Consider the following 22,665-nt stretch of genomic DNA (forward strand, 5'->3'; position numbering starts at 1 on the left):
GCCCGACTGGTCTTCAATCTACCCAAGTTCTCTTACACTACACCGCTCCTCCGCTCCCTTCACTGGCTACAAATGGTGGCCCGAATCTGCTTCAAAACTCTGGTGCAAGACCCTTTCTACATCCAGGCCATGGTCAAACCATACACCCCAGCGCGTTCACTTTGCTCTGCATCGGCCAATCGGCTTGCTACTCCCTCACTGCACGTGGGACCTAGATTCCCCTCAAACAAAAGTTTATTTGCTAGCCTGGCTCCAAAAAGTTTGAACAACCTCCCCATGGATGTCAGGTCAGCAGACAGTCTTCACACCTTCCGACACAGACAGAAAACTCATCTGTTTTTGCACCTCGGCCAATGAAGAAGAAGAAAAAAACTGGTCTTTGTATGTTGCCCTTATATTGGTTTGGCTTATGTGTAGCTAATGGTTGAATTTGTATTCTATTGTTTCTGTATGTTGCACTTTTGTTTGGTTTATTTAAAGCTATTGCTCTGCACTTAAAGGATTGTACCTATTTGAAGCAAATGTACTTGCAAGATTCTTGTTGTTCGGAGTTGTATCCTCATGATTGTTTGCACTTTTTGTATGTCACTTTGGACAAAAGCTAAATGAACTGTAATGTAATGTAATGTTAAGGTTAGGAAAAGATTCTGGTCCTTTTTTTCCACTATTTAACCAATGTCACCATTATTTCCTTATTCTTAAAGCTAAGGTGGGTAATGTATTTAAAAAAAATGTTTTTGTTATATTTGTTAAAATTCTCTTTATGTCCCGACAGCAATCAATAAATCAAATGTTCTGACAAAAAAAAAAATCTGTGGCTGTCGCAGGACTAAATCATGAAATGATTGGACGACCGACCTGCCTGTCTACCTAACTGCCTGTCTATGTAACTGCCTGTCTACCTAACTGCCTGCCTACATAACTGCCTGTCTACCTAACTGCCTGTCTACCTACCTGCCTGCCTACCTAACTGCCTATCTACCTACCTGCCTGACTACCTAACTGCCTGTCTGCCTACATGCACTCTGTCCATGCACTCATTGTGCGTCACCGGAGTTTTCCACCAGCTGCTAGCTTGACAGCTGTAGTACTAACAATAGCCATGTTCGTTGTTAACGAATGATGATCATTTATGGGGAGAGTCTTTGGAGGGAGGCCTGAAGAGACGTGCTGTCAGTGTTGCCAACTTTCTCGCTGCCAGCTACTTTCGTTTGAAAAACATTGGCATCACTGGGTTGGGTTTTGGGTTAGATAATTTTAAAAGTAAATCTTACTCTTGCTGGCTTCTCTAATGTTACCTACCCAATCTTTAACTGAGTGCTGTGAGTGTCTAAACACTAAAAGGTTGGCTATCTAACCTTAACTCAAACAGTGGGATGGGACACTAGCGGGCATGATGTTTTTTAGCATGCATGTAAGGCAACTAAAAAATAAGCTAAGTCTCTTCAAGATGCATTAGTTCACTGTATTACGTTTTCTACACTGGAAGGGCGCCCAATGAAGGTTGTGTTTATGTGCAGGAGTAAAATGTCTAAAATTTGGCTTTTGAGCACTTACTTACTTCTCATGTACACTGTGATGCTCTCATCTCTGTTGACACTGTCTCACATCTGATTTGTTTATTCAAATATGATCACAGCTGATTTTTGTCTCTGAAGCTTTTAATACAAACTACAGAAAATCTGCCCATATGGCTGTGTCCTTGTTCACAGCACATTTAACTCCTTATTATTAATAGTATTATTATTATGTTTTTAAATGACTATTATTTGCTGTCCTCTCTGGGTAGACACTGTAAATGTGAGTATTAGGTTTTATAACATTTCTCAACCAGCCCTTAAATAACAAAAATTACCCCTTTTTTTCATTTCAGTGGTTGCTAGGTATCCAGACCCCTGTCTCCTCTATGACCTCAAAGGGATTTAGGAAGAGGAAGAAAAATGACATCATCGTCATAATTCTTATTATCAATTAAATGATAATGAGTTAACAAAATGGAAACTGAAATGGTTGTAAAATAAAACGCTGTAAGCGTCGTCTCGCTTTGCGTCTGATTCTCTGCTGATTGATGATGTAAGTCGACTGGTCACGTTTCCCACCGTCACCACAACCTGAGCCGCAGACGCTTGATATACCCGTCCGTCTGCCACTGTCAAACTAACCTAACCGGAAATGCAACTTTATTTTCACAATAAAAAACACATCTTGACCAATTCATAAAGACACATTTTTGGAGTAATGGAAAGGGTATGTAAGGACGAATCGTGTTTTTTAAGGAGGGTCGTATTACAAAAGGAAAATTATATAAATTCTGTCTGAAAATATGTTTTACATTGTTTTCTTTCGAAGTGAGTGCAGGCTCTTATTTCCGGTCTGGTACTAGTTCTGTCTGCCCACTTTGATATAACGTACCGATCCTCCTGGCCAAGGGATGCTGCCAGACACATCATGTTATCATTTTGTTTTTTAATTTTCTCTCTCTAATTCTTATTGCATGGGTTCTTGTCCGTTTCTGTGTTGTGTAACGTTCTGACCCGCATTAGTGAGGCCTAGAACCGGTCCAGGTCTTTAAAAACATGGAATGGATTTGATCGGACCGAATAAAAAAGTCAAGTGCAGTTGGTGTGATAGAAAGTAAAGCGAGTTCGCTTTCAAAATAAATGTAGAATGTTATACGAAAAGAAGGGGAGAAAGGGAACAGGTTAATTCAGGTTAGTAGTAAATTAAACCAGGACCAGTTTAACTTCCTATGAGTGAATACAACCAAATCCCTTAATTACGGTGCTGTTAATGGGACTTTTTTTTAATGGATTAATATATAAATGTATTTTAAATAAATGATATGCACAGTTCAAGAACTTCTTAAAGGACCAAAATCAAAAACTGTCAATATTCAGTTGTAGAATTATTATTTTTTTAACATAGATAATATGGTCAGAGACATTTAGCCTATTTCTTTTTAAAATAAATGTTTGAATATTGGATTTGGTCAAAATAAAACAAATTACGCCTTTAGTCTGAAAATAAACACAAACCGGAAACCCTTTACTAGTCCTGTCTAACTTGATGGTACAAGGTGAGTGTACCAGGCAAGCTGCGGAGTGACCTGACAGCAGATCTAACTGGAGACATTGTGGACATTATCTCTACCTCAACACGGTTTATTTTATTATTGTCATCCGTTCGCTTGGTTTAGCCTTTTCGGGGCTACTGAAGGAGGCACGCTGGAAGCACCCGGAGAACCTCGGATATCTACGCGGCATGGATGCTTCGTGACCCGTGACGGGTGTGAAGAGATGCCGGGGGAGCAGTCGGCGGGAACCGGCCGGGTGGTGCTGGTCAAGAAGATCATCATGAAGGACGGAGCTGCGGTGGGTGGATGACCCGCTATTTTATTAATCTTTAATTATTAATTTATCAACCTGTAAGATTGTTTATCCTGCATTAATCCATGATATTTTAAAGTGCTGTAGGCTGTTATAATGTCTGTATCCTAACATTACACCTCAGATATCCATACAGTTATATAAACTTTCATTTTCGTAAAAAAAAATAAAAAAAATAAAAAAGGACGGTCAGGATGTGTATGACATAACAGGATGTTAAAACAAATGACGTATTTCTCATTTATAAATGATGTGGTGTTGCACAACAAAAATAGCCATAAATATGATCACTTGACACAAAGCTGCTCAAATCAGTTAGCGGCAGTAAATCACTGTAATAGAACGGAATAGATCAAATGTTAAAGATTATCAAATTAATGAATGACTCCAGGAAAATGAGCCCGAACAGAGCGGCTCTGGTCCAAAATGGCTGTTTGTCGGATGGAGATGAGTAGATGTGTGTTGTAATGGAGACACGGCAGAGCAGAGCGGCTTTAATGCAGACAGCTGAGTGTGAGGATGATGTGGTCAGGATGGAGCCACTATCTGTTACATAACAGCTCTCAGGCCGAGACTGCACATCCATCACGCAGCCTCCATGGCTCCATCAACCTCCATCAGCCTCCATCCTTCATCAGAAAGAATTACAATATTTTAACAACATAGTTTGTAATTTACTTTAGTAGACATAACATTTCAGGGAAATAGAAAAGTACTGTAAAAAATGACCGTTATCTCAAATGTGGCAAATAGTATTACAGCATCAAGCAATAACATTGTGGTTCTCCACTGGGACGATTTGCTGCTTTTCTCTGTTGGATATAATATATTCACTTTACGACTTTTTTTGATCAAACAATAATAGATCAATTGAAAAAATAATTGACAGATTAATCAATAATGAAAATAATTGCCCTACAAAAAGCATAAAGAGAATCAGGGAGGTAGATATTAAAAACATTAAGAGCCCTAATAATAAACTCAACTCAATTCAAACTGGGACTAATCTCTTACTAAACATACACCAGGTACAGCTGAACATTTTTGTAAATTAATTGAGTAATAGTTGATCAACAACAAATGAATCAGCAGCAACAAGTTTAATCATGTTTCCTACTTCTGAAAAGCAAAGATTTACTTCATTTTTTGTTTTCTAATGTAGTAGAAATACAGTAAGTACGTTTTCAATAAAGTGGGGGAAAGATTGATAAACCAATCAACTGTCAAAACTAACACCATTAGAGAATTTCTTGCAATGGGATCCAGGGGCGTAAAGTTTAGCCCACTTCCTACCATAGATGTGTAGCAGAACTGGATACAGCGTTGGAGCAGGCTCACCTTCATTCATATGAAAGCCACTCAATATGGCTCAACTACTGAGTGATAAATTACCCGGATGATCCAGGGATCTTTCTCATCTCTGGGCCCAGGAAGCAAGTGGACTACCATTTTCCCTAAAATCCTCCTCCCCCCTCTCCGTCACGGCCGCTCTCGGCTTATTCACATGAACAGAGGAGGGAAAATAACTCTGGATTCGGCTATTAGTTCATTTTACAACTTCTAGGACCTACTGATTTAAATATGGCTGTTCAGGTGTTCGTACTGAGAAGTTGATTTACCTCAAAAAAGCGCCACATTTTTTCAGCTGGGCAGCAGTAGCTCAGTCTGTGGGGACTTGACTTGGAAGGGTCACACAATGAACAAATAGCCATAAAGAAAAGCACAGCCCTCATGTGACACAGTGTGAATGAATGGATTACGGCACCTGATCACACAGTCTCTTGCAATTATATAATTCATCATCAGCGGCCTAATGTTATCACAGACACAGACTACAGTAGTTCCGCATCCAACAATAGAGAGGTGACAATTACATTACTATAGATTTGAATCCCTGATCCCACTCCATAAGAAAGAGAAACCTGTACTCACCCGTACAGCACAGCGTTTAAATTTAAACACCAGGGAATAAACAGCATTCAGCAGCAGGGCTGCCAGCGTGTCCTCCGCAACCACACCTGTGCAGTTGGATAGAGCTAAGGTCCCAAATGCAAGGCACATGGATGTCCACTGCCTTCTGTAGACATACAAGTCTATCTCAGTTTCCTGGAGACGCTTTTAAATGTCCTGTTTTATCTGTGTCCTAGTTTACATGATATACACAGAGACAAGCAGAACATCTCACATTGGAGAAGTTGGAACCTGAGAAGTGATTAATCAATTATTAAAATTGTCAGGATCAGTTTGACAGTTTGACAAAATATGTCATTTTATTGTATTGTTTGTTAAATTGAAATGAATATAGAAAACAATGATATCAGCCATGTTTGAGGTGTCAGAGGCAAGCAGAACATCTGAAGATAATGGAAATCTTCACCCCGTTCGTGATCTTCCTCCAATCACACAGTCTCCCGTCTGCTGACGTAAAGCTCAATGATACGAGAGCAGATCCATCAGTCATTATCTCCGCAGGCTAAACCTGTGTTAGAACCTGCTGTTATTCAAGCTAAACATAGAAAGTAGTCCATCTCCACCTAAATCCTGTGTATCTGTGTCAGTGACAATCATTCCATGTGTGGCGCTCCACTTAAATACTCCTTCTGCTTTTATCAGCCAAAATGCTCAAATAAGTTTGGAAAATACTTTATTTCCTAGCTTGCTCTTTTATAGACAATTACATATACACCATGTAATAATGTAATGAGGTAAAGGTTCAATTATATTTGTGTTTAGCCTCTATAGTTTAAACAATTCCCTTTTGCTTGAGATTGAATGAAAAGTTGGTATATCCCTTCCACAATATCTAAGTTTATTTTTTGTGATCTGGGTTTGTATTCTGTATGCTAGTTAAAGCATTGCATGATGGGTCCGAAAGAAAATTCCTAGAGAAAAGTTGTGCACATATATTTCGCCCAGGTACCATGAAACCCAAGTCTGAGTAATATTCACAGCGGTCAGCGATGGTCCAAGCTCTAACAGCGATGATGATATTTAGCTGTTCGTGATTGTAGAATGTGTGTATGTCTGTGTGTATTCCAGCTCCAGCAGGGTATCGGTAGGCCCAGTGTGTATCATGCGGTGGTGGTGATCTTCCTGGAGTTCTTTGCCTGGGGATTACTCACCACGCCAATGCTCACTGTGAGTAACACTGTGTGGTGGGAAGATGGTGGTCATGAGCAACTGATTCCGTTCATATAGAGCAAGGCAGGCGAGGGATCAGCTCCCATGTGGAAAAGGCCGCACTAGATATTGTCGTGTCATTATAGAGAGTCATCAACATCTCACTTTGACGGCGTGTGACTAGCTTAAAAAGTAGGTCTGACAAATCTGTCAAGGACTGAAAGTTGTCACTAAATATTTGGTCAGATCTTAGTTTTGGTGATCAGATGTGGTGCCATGCCATTGTTCCGATGGCCCATTATTCTAAAAACCAATTGTCCAAAAAATGTCCCATTGGACTCAGAAAATACATGTATATCTGTAATAAACAGAAGCACCTGGTTCATTATGACGGCTATAGTAACTGATTCATCCAGATCATACATACTGTCTCTGGCAGGCATCCAGAATTCATGGAGCCATAGTTACATAGGTAACTTTAGTCCCGAGTTGTCATTTGAAATGATATCGAGAAAGCAAGAGAGTGCAACAGATGTTGTTGTGTCTCAGTTATGTGTGAGTGACAGCGCACACTGTGTACACCTGCTGATTCAAAGTGAGATGGATGACTGAAACACATCCAGTGTAACAGGAGCTAACACTATCTGTATGTTCAAGCTAAAGCACCGTGTTAATGGGCTCTTCAAAGACTAAAACATGAAGTTTGGCTTGATTTGGTAAATGTTGAAAAAGTTTGAAAGCATTAAGAAAAGTATTGTTTTGTATTGCTCCCAAAGCACAGATATAGTGTGCATCAGTATGGAAAGTCAAACATTACTTGGCTCTAATTAGTAAAACTACTACTAGTATTCCACTTAACATGTCTATTGAATATCAACATTCACCTTGTTGATAGTTTGTTTGCTCCTTCACGGTGCAAGATACATAAAGAGTTCAGATCTTGTGGAGCAACTTGTTTTTACCTTTACCAGTTTTTTGCTTATACTGTGAAATCTGTGTATGTTTTATAGATATTGGTGTCTCTCTTCGTAGGTTTTACATGAAACATTTCCCCAGCACACGTTCCTGATGAACGGCCTCATTCAGGGCGTGAAGGTAAGAATCCAGCACTTCAGCTTTTTGACTCATACTGTAGATACATTATTTATGTATAGATACATTTAAAAAAAGATCTCCAATGATTTAGATTTGCAATTCCAGGGGGGGGGGGCTCTAGAACCTCTGCATCATACATTTCTCATAGTGCAATTCTGCCTGGTAAACACACACCGTTCAACCCAGATGACATCACTATGACATCATCAGGGTAATTTTCATAGGCTGAGAGGTACTAACCATGAGTAGTAAACTAAAGATTGTTTATATTTAAAAGATGAATCGATGTGGAATCTTGATTAATATAAGACCAAACAGAAGAAATATATTTTACTGTTGCAGACGATGCAGGATTGTTTATTGTGTCACTGACTCCGCCTCTTCATGTCAAGGGTCTGCTGTCATTCATGTCTGCTCCCCTGATTGGTGCGTTGTCGGATGTGTGGGGCAGGCGGACCTTCCTGTTGGTTACCGTCTTCTTCACCTGCGCTCCGATCCCTCTGATGAGGCTCAGCCCCTGGTAGGACTCACTGTTCTCTTAATGTCATTATAGAGATACAGGTAGAGTAGCATAGTGAAGTCAAGGGAGTCACCTGGTAAACCTTACCATAAGGTTAGGTTATGGTTATAAACTATGACATGGGAGGTTAATATAAACTGAATGCAAAATTATTCCAATGGAGCAGGCCTATTTCACCATGAACACTAGTATATGCCAAAAGTATAGACTCCTGAACATCACAGCCTTCTCTGTTCCATTATACTGGCAGACTTTCCACAAGATTTTGGAACCTGGCTGCCGGGATTTGCTCCAATTCAGCCACTAGAGCCACCCGTTAGTTCACCCTGCAGACGTTAGATGGGGTTGAGGTTAGGGCTCTGTGCAGGACAGTCAAGGTCTTCTACACCCAACTGGAAAAAAAAAGTTATTAAGGTTTGTACGCTTGTCTGTAAAGTTGGTCTATAGATACAACTAAATGCAACAAAGTGCAATGGAAACTGAATCATGACGTATGTGATAGAAATCTGAGAGGTGGTCAACTTGTGATGAAAAGAGATTCAGGGGACTAAACATTTATTGAAGCTTGGCCAAGGAGAATAGAGCGGACAGTACAGTACAGTAGCGCCTTCCAGAGAGGAGGAGCTGGCAGAGGTGGTGGGCTGGGTGGGAGGGGTCGCTGGTGGTTTTAGTTGCCCGGTTGAAGGTGCGCTTTGTGTTCAGTGAGTCAACTGAAGGTCACAGCCTTCACAGGACAGTTACAGCAGTTCGAGTAGTTCTCTTTTGCATTGGCGAAACTGAAAAGAACTGATGCTGTTTCTCACACCTGCTTGTCCTGTAGGTGGTACTTCGCCATGATCTCCATGTCTGGAGCCTTCTCTGTCACCTTCTCGGTCGTATTCGCCTACGTTGCTGATGTGACGGATGAAAGAGAGAGGAGTACAGCCTACGGTCTGGTAAGCACTCTTGTTTGATCAAAGTTTTTTTTATATAGCCCATTCTCAGAAAGATACCCTGTCCCAGGACGAACAAATGTGCAATAGATTTTGTGTGTACAGAATAAACAACATAATATATTTGCAACATATAAAATCCATTGATGATATTGTGAACATATATGAAAAGGTTGGATCCAGGAGGATGCCAAAGAGTTTCCAGGTGCCGCCAGCAATATTAATGTGGGCGTGAAGCAGGATCACGGCAACAGGCGCAGCCACGATTAATGATCCAGACGTAAGCATTAAACGTGTAACCCACAAGACAACTCTAACATTTTTCCACAAAACATTTTGATAATATCAGGTAAATTCTATTTTCACAAAATATTAAATTGGCTAATAAAAACCCCTTTAAATTAGCCTGATAATCAGACAGTTGCCCTTTTGTTTCACTAACCAGTCAGTAATAAGTGAAACTTCTGTTAGCGTCATTTTGGTCAACACAGAAGCTGTAGTAATAGTTGGTAGGTGTAATCAATGATAGACAAAGTATACTAAAAAGTACTTATTGCCATTTTCACAATTAACAATCCTGTCTACAAAGCTTGGTCATTGTTTGGCCTTTCTTTTTTTATTCGCACTATTGTTTCTCCTAAAAAGTCAATTTTTTAAATAACTTTTTCGAGCACACCATCTGTTCTGTTGTATTTGTATCTATGTTGTTTATCCTGTACACACGACATCTACTGCACGTCTGTCCGTCCTGGGAGAGGGATCCCTCCTCAGTCTCTCTCTGAGGTTTAGAACATTTCCCCTTTAATTGTTGGTTTCTTTGAGTAAGTTTTTCCTTGCGTGGTGCGAGGGTCTAAGGACAGAAGGTGTTGTATCCTGTACAGTCTGTAAAGCACACTGAGACAAATGTGTCATTTGTGATATTGTACTATATAAATAAATTTGATTTGATTTGATAACTCAAATGTCAGGTCAATGCACTTCTGTATCTTTGTAAGAACAGTTCATGTATTAAGGTTAAGTAAGAAAAACTAGAAGGGCACTTAGAGAGCACAATCCTCTGCCAAGGCCGAATGCCCTGTCTCGCCATGTTAAGGAAAGTGAAAAATAATTTGTGTATCCGCACCGTGAACGGACAGACAAGCCAGACTAAAAACATAACTCTGCAGTCCTCTGCAAAGGCAAGATTCAGAGGAAAAAGTCCAAATTTGCGGCCTTGACCCGTACACGCTAAAGCCGTCTGATTATATTGAGGATTTAGATTCATTACCGCCGATTGAATATCCTGATATTGTGAACTACCTTGTGCTACAAACGTCGTGGGCAACCAACGCACAAATGAAGGTATACAAGAGCTTAGATGCTTATAATTTCTTTGTTTCTGGCTGGGTTGGTAGTCTTCTTACCAAACCACTGAAAGATGACAGGGTGCTCGTCCATGCCCGTGTAAATCACTCTCAAAGAGCTCGAGATACACCGCTCAACCCGTGGTATGTGAGTGAGAAGAGCGGCAATGTTATCCTCGCTAACGTAAACGTAAACATAGCTTTAGCATGAACTCTTACCAGATATAAAGTGGACGCCACACACACACGGGTGAAATGTGCTTTTTCTTCTGTTAAATCCTTACGATTTATGTTGCTAAACCACAGCTTACGGCGTGCATCCCTCTTTTGTGGATTTTTGTTTTTGATGATTGTAGGAAATCTAAAGAACCATTTCTCTGGGTCACGAGTAGAGTTATTACCACAATTATACACTGCGCACAAGGTTGGCAATTTCTTTCAATCTTAGACGTTTAAATACAAAGAAAATTACGAAGCGTTGCAGCAACTCACACGTGAACGGCCGCTGTCTTGGTTGTATATACCATCCAACATGGCTGAATTCCGGGTTGGGAAATAAGCGTGACGTCACATGCACACAATCTATACAGGATACTTTTGAAATCCTCTGTCATTGGTCATGGTTGAATCAGTTTCCTTTTCAAAGTGTTCTTCCTCCTCCCCGCTTCTTTCCATCTCAGTAATACATAGTATCTGAATGAAACTCAGTAAGAGCTGAAGAAGCTACGTGGTGCCTCCCATCCATCCATCCTGTGGTCCCACCACTCATGGGAAAAACCGCTGGGGTCGGGTGCGCTGTCACATGGGTGGCAGTGATGGTCAGGGACCTTGACGGACCAGACCCGGGCAGCAGAGGCTGGCTCTGGGGACGTGGAACGTCACCTCTCTGTGGGGGAAGGAGCCGGAACTAGTGCGGGAGGTGGAGCGCTACCAGTTGGATCTGGTGGGGCTTACCTCCACGCACAGTCTTGGCTCTGGAACCGTACTCCTGGATAGGGGTTGGACTCTATTGTTCTCCGGAGTTGCCCAAGGTGTGAGGCGTCGGGCCGGGGTGGGGATACTCACTAGCCCCCGGCTGAGCGCCGCTACGTTGGAGTTTATCCCAGTGGAGGAGAGGGTCGCCTCCCTACGCCTTCGGGTTATGGGGGGGAAAACTCTGACTGTTGTTTGTGCCTATGCCCCAAACCGCAGTTCTGAGTATTCGGCCTTCTTGGAGACCCTGAATGGAGCCCTGCAGGGAGCTCCAGTAGGGGACTCCGTAGTCTTGCTGGGAGACTTCAACGCACACGTGGGAAACGATGGAGACACCTGGAGAGGCGTGATTGGGAGGAAGGGCCTCCCTGATCTAAACCCGAACGGTCGTTTGTTATTGGACTTCTGTGCTAGCCATGGAATGGCCATAACAAACACCATGTTCGAACATAAGGATGCTCATAAGTGCACGTGGTACCAGAGCACCCTAGGCCAAAGGTCAATGATCGATTTCGTAATCGTATCATCTGACCTGAGGCCGCATGTTTTGGACACTCGGGTGAAGAGAGGGGCGGAGCTGTCGACTGATCACCATCTGGTGGTGAGTTGGATCAAGGGGTGGGGGAAGACTCTGGACAGACCTGGTAAACCCAAACGGATAGTGCGGGTGAACTGGGAACGTCTGGAGGAAGCCCCTGTCCTGGGGATCTTTAACTCACACCTCCGGCGGAGCTTTTCAGCCATCCCTGTGGAGGTTGGGGGCATTGAACCTGAGTGGGCGATGTTCAAAACCTCTATTGCTGAAGCTGCGGTGATGAGCTGTGGTCTCAAGGTCTTAGGTGCCTCAAGGGGCGGTAACCCTCGAACACCGTGGTGGACCCCGGTGGTCAGGGAAGCCGTCCGAGTGAAGAAGGAGTCCTTCAGGGTTATCTTATCCGGGAGGACTCCGGAAACAGTTGCAGGGTATCGAAGGACTAGAAGGGCGGCAGCTTCTGCCGTGTCAGAGGCAAAGCAGCGGGTGTGGGAGAAGTTCGGAGAAGCTATGGAGAAGGACTTTCGGTCGGCACCAAGGTGCTTCCGGAAAACCATCCGGCACCTCAGGAGGGGGAAGCGAGGAACCATCCAAGCTGTGTACAGCAAGGGTGGGACCCTGCTGACTCCAACTGAGAAGGTTATCGGCCAGTGGAAGGAGCACTTTGAGGAACTCCTGAATCCGACTAACACGCCCTCTATGGTTGAGGCAGAGCTGGAAGCTGATGGGGGATCATCGTCAATTTCCCTGATGGAAGTCACTGAGGTAGTCAAACAACTCCACAGTGGCAAAGCCGCAGGGGTTGATGAGATCCGTCCAGAAATGCTGAAGGCTTTGGGTGTTGAGGGGCTGTCTTGGTTGACACGCCTCGTCAACATTGCGTGGAAGTCTGGGACAGTGCCTAGGGGTTGGCAGACCGGGGTGGTGGTTCCCCTATTTAAAAAGGGGGACCAGAGAGTGTGTGCCAACTACAGGGGTATCACACTTCTCAGCCTCCCTGGTAAAGTCCACTCCAAGGTACTGGAAAGGAGGGTTCGGCCGGTAGTCGAACCTCTGATTGAAGAGGAACAATGTGGATTCCGTCCTGGTCGTGGAACAACGGACCAACTCTTCACTCTCGCAAGGATCCTGGAGGGGGCCTGGGAGTACGCCCATCCGGTCTACATGTGTTTTGTGGATCTGGAGAAGGCGTATGACCGGGTCCCCCGGGTGATACTGTGGGAGGTGCTGCGGGAGTATGGGGTGAGGGGGTCACTTTTGAGGGCCATCCAATCCCTGTACGCCCAAAGCGAGAGTTGTGTCCGGATACTCGGCAGTAAGTCGGACTCGTTTCCAGTGAATGTTGGCCTCCGCCAGGGCTGCGCCCTGCAGTCACTTTACCGCACCGTTGTGACGAAAATAGAGCTGAGCAAGAAGTCAAAGCTCTCAATCTACCGGTCGATCTTCGTTCCTACCCTCACCTATGGTCATGACCGAAAGAACGAGATCACGGGTACAAGCGGCCGAAATGGGTTTTCTCAGACGGGTGGCTGGCGTCTCCCTTAGAGATAGGGTGAGAAGCTCAGCCATCCGTGAGAGACTCGGAGTAGAGCCGCTGCTCCTTTACGTTGAAAGGAGCCAGTTGAGGTGGTTCGGGCATCTAGTAAGGATGCCACCTGGGCGCCTCCCTAGGGAGGTGTTCCAGGCACGTCCAGCTGGGAGGAGACCCCGGGGAAGACCCAGGACTCGGTGGAGAGATTATATCTTCTCACTGGCCTGGGAACGCCTCAGGATCCCCCAGTCGGAGCTGGAGGATGTGGCCCGGAAAAGGGAAGATTGGGGTTCCTTACTGGAACTGCTGCCCCCGCGACCCGATCCCGGATAAGCGGTAGACGATGGATGGATGGATGGACTAACAATATTACTGCCATTGTTACTACAACTCCTTTTTCACAGTGTGAAATTTAAAGGGGACATATGCTTATTTTCAGCTTCTTACTTGTATTTAGGGTTTATTGTTTAAAAAAACATAGTTTTTCTCATACCATTCTTATACCTGTTTAGACATCTGTGTTAAAATGCCCGACCTTACAACAGAAATATACAAAAAACAACATGTACAGCCTGGTATTACATCACAATTCATTTAGCTAACGCTTTTGTCCAAAGCAACTTACAAAAAGTGCTAACAATCATGAGGATACAACAGCAAGACTCTTGCAAGTACATGAGCTTCAAATAGGTACAATCATTGCAGAACAACAGCTTCAAATAAGCCAAACAAAAGTGCAACATACAGAAACAATAGAATATGAATTCAACTATTAGCTACAAATAAGCCAAACCAATGGCATAAAGTTAAGCATAATTAAAGGCGTGGCCGCTTTGAGTGACAGGTGGGAGCTCTCACAGGTTGCTAGCTTCTTCTGCAGGACTTTAAAGTTCAAGTTTTGTTTTGGACAGAGATACATTGACATACTTTGGATTTGTTAAACAATGTTGTGTTGTCTTTGACATTCTTTAAACATATGCTAAAATGTCAATATTTATGACAGTAACAGTGTGTGTAATGTTATGTTTTATTTCTTAATTTGTGCACATAAATAAAGATTTTCCTCAATGGGCTCTTTAGAAAGTAGCAATAATAATAAAAACAAATGTCTTTCTATCCCTCCAGGTCATAAATTTCTCCTCCACAACCATTGCAGTTTTTATTGGAGTGGTGGGCATTCTGTCTATCGTAGCACAGGTAACACACACACAGGTAACACACACACACACAGAAGATATTAGAACGCATTTACACTCGTCATTTCAAGTGTCATTCAATTGATTCAATCTAGATGTCATTCAATACACCTTTGTTTACTTAGAGCGATATACATATATGCGTCTTCATTAGCCACATGAGCAAATAAGTGGGGGGCCTACCAGGCATTTGTTGACTGTAAAGGAAGAATAACTTCTGCACTTCAGCAGTTTAGTTAACAGAATATAACTTAGCTAGCGACACATGAGTGACTTATGGTCTGGTTGTTGGAGATGTAAACACAGTATGTGGCAAGTAAAAAAGAGTTTAAATGAAAAGTGTAAATGGACACAAATAATCATTACTACTTATTAGAATAGAAAATTGTAATGAATTTTATATGTTTCTTACATAAGTAAATATGTTCTCCCTCTCCCTCTTCAGACTCTCTTCCTCACCCTGCTGATGAGGACTGTGGGTAATAAAAACACTGTTCTGTTGGGTTTAGGCTTCCAGATCCTTCAGCTGGCCTGGTACGGCTTTGGATCAGAGCCATGGTAAGATAAGTGTGCATGTGTTTTCACTTTTTTTAAGGCTGAATTCATTCACCACCACAGCTACTGCCTACCTAAGACCTGTGACTTGTGCCGTACGTTACAGTTTCTGCTTTACAGTTTACAGTTTCCAACTCTAATCTCATCATGAAGCCAAATAGAGCATGTTTTGATGTTAGATAAGTCACAATCTTTTATAAAAATACATATACATATACATTTCTTAACTAATTCTATTCTGTACTGTGGAGTCATATCAAACTGATGTCTGATACTGAACACACTGAAAAATATGGGAGATCAGACATATAAACTGTGTATGTGTGTGTGTGTGTGTGTGTGTGTGTGTGTGTGTGTGTGTGTGTTCCTAACCCTAACCCTAACCCTAACAGGATGATATGGGCAGCTGGTGCTGTAGCTGCAATGTCATCCATCACCTTCCCAGCTGTGTCTGCTCTGGTGTCACAGTCTGCTGATCCTGATAAACAAGGTGACAAAGAAAATATCCTCCTCTCTCTCTCTCCTCCTCTCCTCTCTCTCCTCTCCTCTCCTCTTCACTTAAACGCGAGACAAAGCCTCTCTTAATTCTCTCTCTCCTCCTCTCACTCCACAATATAATATAGTGTATATTTTTAATATGTATATCTATAATTCTACAAGATATACTAGTTTCAGATATACTTCTAAGATATATAATATATATTAAATATATATATATCTAATCTCAAATATCAGATCATATCTAATACTCCAGCTGTCCCCTTTTTCTCTGGTTCTCTATCTCTCTCTATCCTACATCTCCTATGTCTATCGATCCTATAATCTATCATCATTACTTCTGCTATATTAATATATATTAATATATCTAATAACGCTGAAGCTGTATATGGATATCCTTCTCATCCTTAATCTATCTCCTCTCCTTATACCTCTCTGCTCTCTTTCTCCTCTCTCTTCTCTCTCTCTTCTTCCTCTTCTCTTCTCCTCTCCTCATCCTCTTTACTCCTAATCCTTCCGTCCATCTCTCCCTATCTCCTTCTTCCTTTCTTCCTCTCTCTCTCTTTATCCTCTCTCTCTCTCTCTCCTCTCCTCTCTCTCTTTCTCCTTTATCTCTCTTCTCCTCTCCTCTCTCTCTTCTGTCTTCTCCTCCTCTCTACCTCCTCCCCTCGCTTCTCTCTGCTTTTCTCTCTCCTCCTCACCTCTCCTCTCCTCTCATCCTCCGCCTTTCTCCTCTCCTCTCGCCTCTCTCCCGCTCCGTCTCCTCTCTCTTTCTGACGTCGTCTCAGCGCTACTCTCTCCTGGGCTATCCGTCAATCTCGCCGTCTCCGCGTGTCTGCCTCTCCTCTCTCTCCTCTGTCTTGGGCTCGCGCTCTATCTCTCCTCTGACGCATGTCTCTCTAGGGCGAAGAGATCTAGCTAGAGGAAGAGAGCGAGAGCGCGAAGAGACGGAGGCGCGGAGAGAGCAGAAAGACCGATCTAGCCGAGATCGCCGCGGTCGCAAAGAAGGAGAGGGGAAGTGAGAGAGAGAGAGAGAAGAGAAGAGCGATAGAAGAGAAGAGGGAGAGAGAGAAGCGAGAGAAGGAGAGCGCAGAGAGGAGAGGAGAAGAGAGGAGGAGAGAGAACAGAGAGAAGCGAGAGAAGAGGAGACGAGAGAGCAGAAGAAGGCGAAAGAATAGAGGAGGAAGAAGGAAGCGAGAGAAGAGAAGAGAGAGGAGAGGGAAGAGAGAAGGAGAAGAGAAGAGAGGAGAAGAGGGAGAGAGAGAAGAGGAAGAGAGGGGAGGACGAAGCAGGAGAGAGAGAGAAGACGAGAGAAGGGAGAGGAAGAGAGAAGAGAGACGAGAGAAGAGAGAAGAGAGAGAGGAAAAGAGAGACTAGAGCGAGAGAGAAGAGAGGAGAGAGAGGGACGGGAAGAGAGGAGGAGAAGAGAGAGGGCGAGAAGGAGAGAGAGGGAATGGAGTGAATCTGGGAGAGATCTGCGGGTCCTTCCCTAACGAGCGACTATATCAGAGCCATCCCTCTATCTCCTCTCCTCCTTCTCTCTCCTCTCCTCTGTCTCTCTCTCTCTTCTCCCTCTCCTCTCCTATCTCCATCTCTCTCTCTCCTCCTCTCTCCTTTCTCTCTCCTCTTCTCCCTCTCCTCAATAGGTTAGTGTGTTTATGGCTCTCTGCAGGTGTTGTCCAGGGAATGATCACAGGGATCAGAGGTCTTTGTAATGGTCTGGGGCCAGCTTTGTACGGATTCATCTTCTTCCTCTTCAACGTGGAGCTCAACACCATGGACCCCATCCAGGGAGAATTCAACATCAACCCCCTGCCTCTGCAAAGTCCCACTGAGGTACAGCATACATTCAAATACACCCCAACTCTCTACACATGAGGTTCCCGACCTTTATAATATTTTTTTACAGTAAAATATCATTGTCGCCTGCTCTTATTGTTCATGCTTTGTCAGAGATGTAACACCGCTCTTGTCAGTGGGTCCCACTGTCTAAACATTTTTTAAGATAAACTTTTCAGAGTAATGACTCACGCATTGGTCAGCTGAAGTCACTAGCATCTGTGGTTGATTCACAACAAAGGCCTACAATGTCTTTGTTTCTCTCTCTCTCAGCGAGGCCTGATCCCCGGCCCGCCCTTCCTGTTGGGGGCATGTTCCGTGGTTGTTGCCTTCCTCGTTGCTCTTTTCATCCCTGAGAAACCTTCCTGCTCCTCTTCCTCCCAGCTGTCCCTCAGCGACAAGCCCCGCCTGGACAGCAAGGAGTCCATGTCCTCGCTGGCCGGCGTCCACATCAACACACCCCTCCCTGGCAGCGACGAGGAAACCCCGCCCACCGCCAGTGACGAGGACTTTGAACCGCTGCTGCAGGACAGTGTTGTTTGATGGACATTTTGTTACAAAGATAAAGAAACAGTAACACATTTTCTTTGCTGCAGGGCAGAACTAGGTGTACTTTTATTGTTGGAAGATTGAGATTGACAGCAAGAAACTCCGATAGCATTGTTTTGTTGCCAGTAGGCAGTACTGACTACTTCAGCTACCAGGAGCAGAGACAGTAACATCCTGTGAGTGACCAATAAGGATGTCTCTTTCACAAGAGGGCGGGAGCAAAGATCTGCAATTAAGATGTTGTCATATGATTTGACAGAAGAGATCAAGATGATTATTTGACTTGCAGAAAGACAGTGAGGCCAGCAGGGACAACATAGTTTGACAGGAAACCATCGTTTGATTGACAAGAGGAGGGACAAACTGTGTTTCTTATAGAACAGGTGTGGCCAGTTTGGGATACGCCCACATAAAATCACTTGAAGGAAAAGAGAAGTATTTTTTGAGTATTTTTAATGGAAGGATCATGGTTCATCTTTAAGCTTGAAGTTATTGATTGTTTTTGTGATAAAACAAGAAAGGGTGGTTTTACCTTCAGCTGTATCATTTTTACGCTGTGTTTATTATTGATTATTGGTTATTGTATCGATGAACCATGTCTGCAACATATTCACAGAAGCTGAAACATCAGTTGATTTATACTCTTTTTTGAAGAAGTTTTGGTTAGTTTTTCTTTTTGGCAGGGTTAGACAACTGTACAGCAAACCTGCACTGAGCTATCGATCGCTAACAAGGTATGATTGTGACAAGCTTAGAAATGAGTCAACCACCTGAAATCTAACATGTCAAAATATCAATTTTAATAGTTATTTTCATCATTTTCATGGCCAAATTTCCATTAAATGGCCTTTAAATTTCTCTAATTGAATTGCTTTAAAATTCATTAAAATGTCACTAGTTATTGTCCCTGTTTGTCACTACCTCAGATCAGCTTGTTTTTAAAGGTACAATGTGTAAGATTTGCCAGAATTTAAACTTAAAACATTATGAACAGAGTGTGAATGACGTTATGTTAAACAGGTCTCTGTGTTGTGTTGCAGAGATATCTACTGAAGTTAGCATGCTAACAGCTAGCTGCGCTCCGTCCAGCCTGTAATACCACTTGTTCCTCTAGAGGTGATAGTGAGTCACTGTAGCTGCAGTCTGCCTCAGTACAGAGGGAGAAGAAGGACAGCTGCTGACTCAGCAGACTCAGGGTCTACATCACATCCATGATTCTGCATGTGTTGATCATTTGTTTTGATTAAATCCGAAGTAGCAGAAACTAGAAAAGGACTCGCACCCTCGCCTCTTTTTCACCGTGGGTGGGAGGCTGCTCCGCCGGGAGTAGAGTGTGCGATGGCTGGGAGACAGACAGATCTTCCATTAGCTCAAATTTAGCCGAACCCTCCACCGGATCTTCAAACGTTGTTGCTGTAGTTACTCAGGTTAGACCCAGCGCTGCATCAGCCCGCTGTGACTCCCGGTGCTGGGATATTCGTCGGCCGTATCCAAGCTGCCGGAGCCGCTGCATGCTCCCCTCCCACAGGAGTAACAAATACACAGTCAATATATCAACACTAGAAGAGCGATACATAGCTGTACAATACACAATATAAAGACTACATTAGAATACAATAACTATTCTAAACTACTACAACACAATATAAACAGATACTATAGTTGTTTTTTAATAACTGATGGTTTTGATGAATCCATCAAACAATAAGATATTCCATTGATGATCATATGGAGTTTACAGGTGAATTCTGCCCTCTATTTATTTAGAGCAGGAGGCTCAGAACTACACATTGAACCTTTAAATCACACTTATCCTGGCTTTACTCCTCTTCTATCTCGTTTGTTTTATTTTTATATCAAGTCACTTTATGAATGCTGCTGGCAGTGGAACAACTTCAGAGCTGCGACTTTAGCTTTAGCATTCAAAGCACCAACAGTGTTGGAACCATATTGTTTATGGTTACAGTATTGCTCTTATTTTTAATTTCAGTGAAAAGTGGTTCTGGAGCTCAAACTGTCCAATGTACAAATGTGAAATCTGCAAGTTAGATACCAGAAAACAATTAAAATATATTGTAAGATTTAATGCAAGTCCAACAGTGACTGGTACTGTAAAACATTGTTTCCTATAATCTCATGATTCGTCAATGTTGGTGTATTGGTGCTAATTGGACAAGAGGTAGCACTGAAATACTATTTTGAATATTTGGCCCTCTGAACCCCAAGCCGCCACAATTTATTAACATGTAAGTCCTGTTGTCCCATGGAAACAGCACAATCATGGCTAGAAGTAGGAAAAACTCAAAAATGTATTATGTGCAGCACAACACAGTTATAATGCCATAAAAAGGGTTACACAATGTAAATGCTCTCACCAGTATGTTTAATTGTCACCATATGTATTTTGCACAACCTGTACACCCTCCAGTATTGTAATATCATTATTGTGGTTATATTACATGCTACTCAGCTTTCCATAGTGTCATGCTGCCATGTAGTGCCTTTTCAGAATGTAGGTTTAGAATGTAGAATTGCCACTAGCTAGCAGCATGACACCATGAATCTGTTCCAGAGCGACAATGCTTCTGGCTCCGATGGCCCAGGGTCGCTGTGCCTTCGATTTCCATGTTGCGCTGAGTGCTTGGACCAAATGAAACCTTGCAAGTCTAGCTTTTACTTCAACTGGGTCAAGCTGGACATTTGTGTGCTGAGGGTGTCTCATAACCAATAGTCCTTCACTGTATAATTTTAAAAACACATGGACGTCAACTGGAAAGTTATTTGTTGCAGATATGAGGTTTTTCCCTGACAGCTGTGAAAATCCTCTGAATTAACTTATACTTGAAGCATCAGACAGATTTTACAAGAGCTTTAGAGAAGATTTATACAGAAATGCTGAAGAGTTTAACAGTATATAACTGACTGTACAGAGTGTACATAGTTACTAAAAATGTTAATGTACATGTGAATGATATTATGGTTTGTATATAAGTGAAGTGTGGAATCAGCTTGGTAATTGTGATTGATATGAAGGTTTTCCTTCAGTGTTCAGTCTCGTGTGGCTCAACGGCTCAGTGTGGGTTGGGGATTCAATTCCCCCTTTGCAGCTAAAACCAACATTCATTCTTTGTGTTTTCCGTGTTCATTCTGATTACTATGAAACGAACAAATCATTTTCCCCATTCTTCACACCTGAGTCTGTTTACATGCACACTATGTCGTGGTCATCAGAATGATTTCATCGTTGGTCATATTTAAAACATGATGGTTAAACGAAGAGAAACTGGTTATTCATATCTTTGCAACTCATCTACTTCTTTGAAATACAATTTTAAAGGTGCTAGATAAATCAATAAATCTGCAATTTGTTTTGTACAAATGTAAACAGATATGCTTTTAATTAATTTCTCCAATCTAATCTCATACATTCGAGCTCTTTCAATAAATAAAGACAAAGTGTCATTGCATTACCATTATGACAAAGACAACGTTTTAGCTGCCATTATCATTAAAGATTTAATGCTTTTTTTCACAAGGTTTACATTTCTGAAAACCAGGGCCAGTGATAATCCAGGTTTCTGTAGTTGTGAGTGCAAAACCCAGATCATAAGTAGGATATTAATGTGCATGTGGCATCACAGTTATTTAATTGACAAATGCACCCGCTCAATTAGTCCAGCAGCAGTGAAACTGACTCAACAGTGTAAATATTGTACATGGATTAATTGTTTGTACATGTGAAGAAATTAAATGTACATGAGATTCACTGTAAATACACTGTTGTCTTGTCTGGAAATCTACCAGCCTGTTGTTGGTTACTGGAAATTAAACAGAACAACACTTGAAGTGTTTTGTTTTTTTATCCAGCTGGTTGTTGTTGTTTGCCTGCATCCTCCTGGGAATCAGAATTATTTTTTTCTCCTTTTCCATATTTCAACTGTGGAACTCATTCAAAAACAGTGAGTATACTTATATATTTTTTTTTTAATAATTTTTTTTGTAATGTTCTTTGTGTATGACAAAAGGACGTCATTGTGAAATAATATATTCCTGGTGCATTTATATAATTATACACACGTAGTCAATCTGATAAACTCAGAGTTTAATTTATGCAAAAATGTTGATTTGTTTACTAATGGAGAATTGAAGACATTAACATTGTGTTTTTTTGGTTTTTGTTTTAATTTTACTCAACTATTAACTATTACAGTTACTGTTACCATTACTTAACTAACACTATTATTAACACAATATATAATGCTATGTTATTATTGCAAATTAATTATAAATTGTATTTTGTATTTTTGAATAAATACATTTTAGATTGATAGTTCCCGCTTGACCTTAGAAGCTAAAACACTAAAGCTGCCATTAAAATAAATAAATATATGTTTTGTTTTTCAGTGAGTCATTTGTTTATTTTTATTTTTTGTAATAAAATCAATGTAGAACATAAGGGCCTCTGTCTTCATTGACATTTGGGCAACATCTTCCTCATTAACGAGATGAACACCAATCAACAGTGACCTCTACTGGGCAATACGTGTTATTGCTCAGTAATGTCCAAGTATTGTCCAATCAGAGCCTGTATTGTGGG

General features: G+C 42.1%; 1 protein-coding gene across 1 annotated transcript; it reads left to right on the forward strand.

Annotated features, from left to right (window-relative positions):
• Positions 1–3,067: 3,067 nt before the first annotated feature.
• mfsd14ba (major facilitator superfamily domain containing 14Ba) lies at positions 3,068–22,471 on the forward strand. Its single transcript, XM_029445128.1, has 10 exons — positions 3,068–3,371; positions 6,426–6,524; positions 7,539–7,601; positions 7,994–8,121; positions 8,942–9,056; positions 14,512–14,628; positions 15,073–15,185; positions 15,575–15,672; positions 17,353–17,516; positions 17,793–22,471. The coding sequence occupies exons 1-10, from the start codon at positions 3,297–3,299 to the stop codon at positions 18,060–18,062; spliced, it is 1,242 nt and encodes a 413-aa protein (XP_029300988.1). The 5' UTR covers positions 3,068–3,296; the 3' UTR covers positions 18,063–22,471.
• Positions 22,472–22,665: the final 194 nt, after the last annotated feature.

The sequence above is a fragment of the Cottoperca gobio genome, chromosome 12 (genome assembly GCF_900634415.1).
Source record: "Cottoperca gobio chromosome 12, fCotGob3.1, whole genome shotgun sequence".
Classification (NCBI taxonomy): domain Eukaryota; kingdom Metazoa; phylum Chordata; class Actinopteri; order Perciformes; family Bovichtidae; genus Cottoperca; species Cottoperca gobio.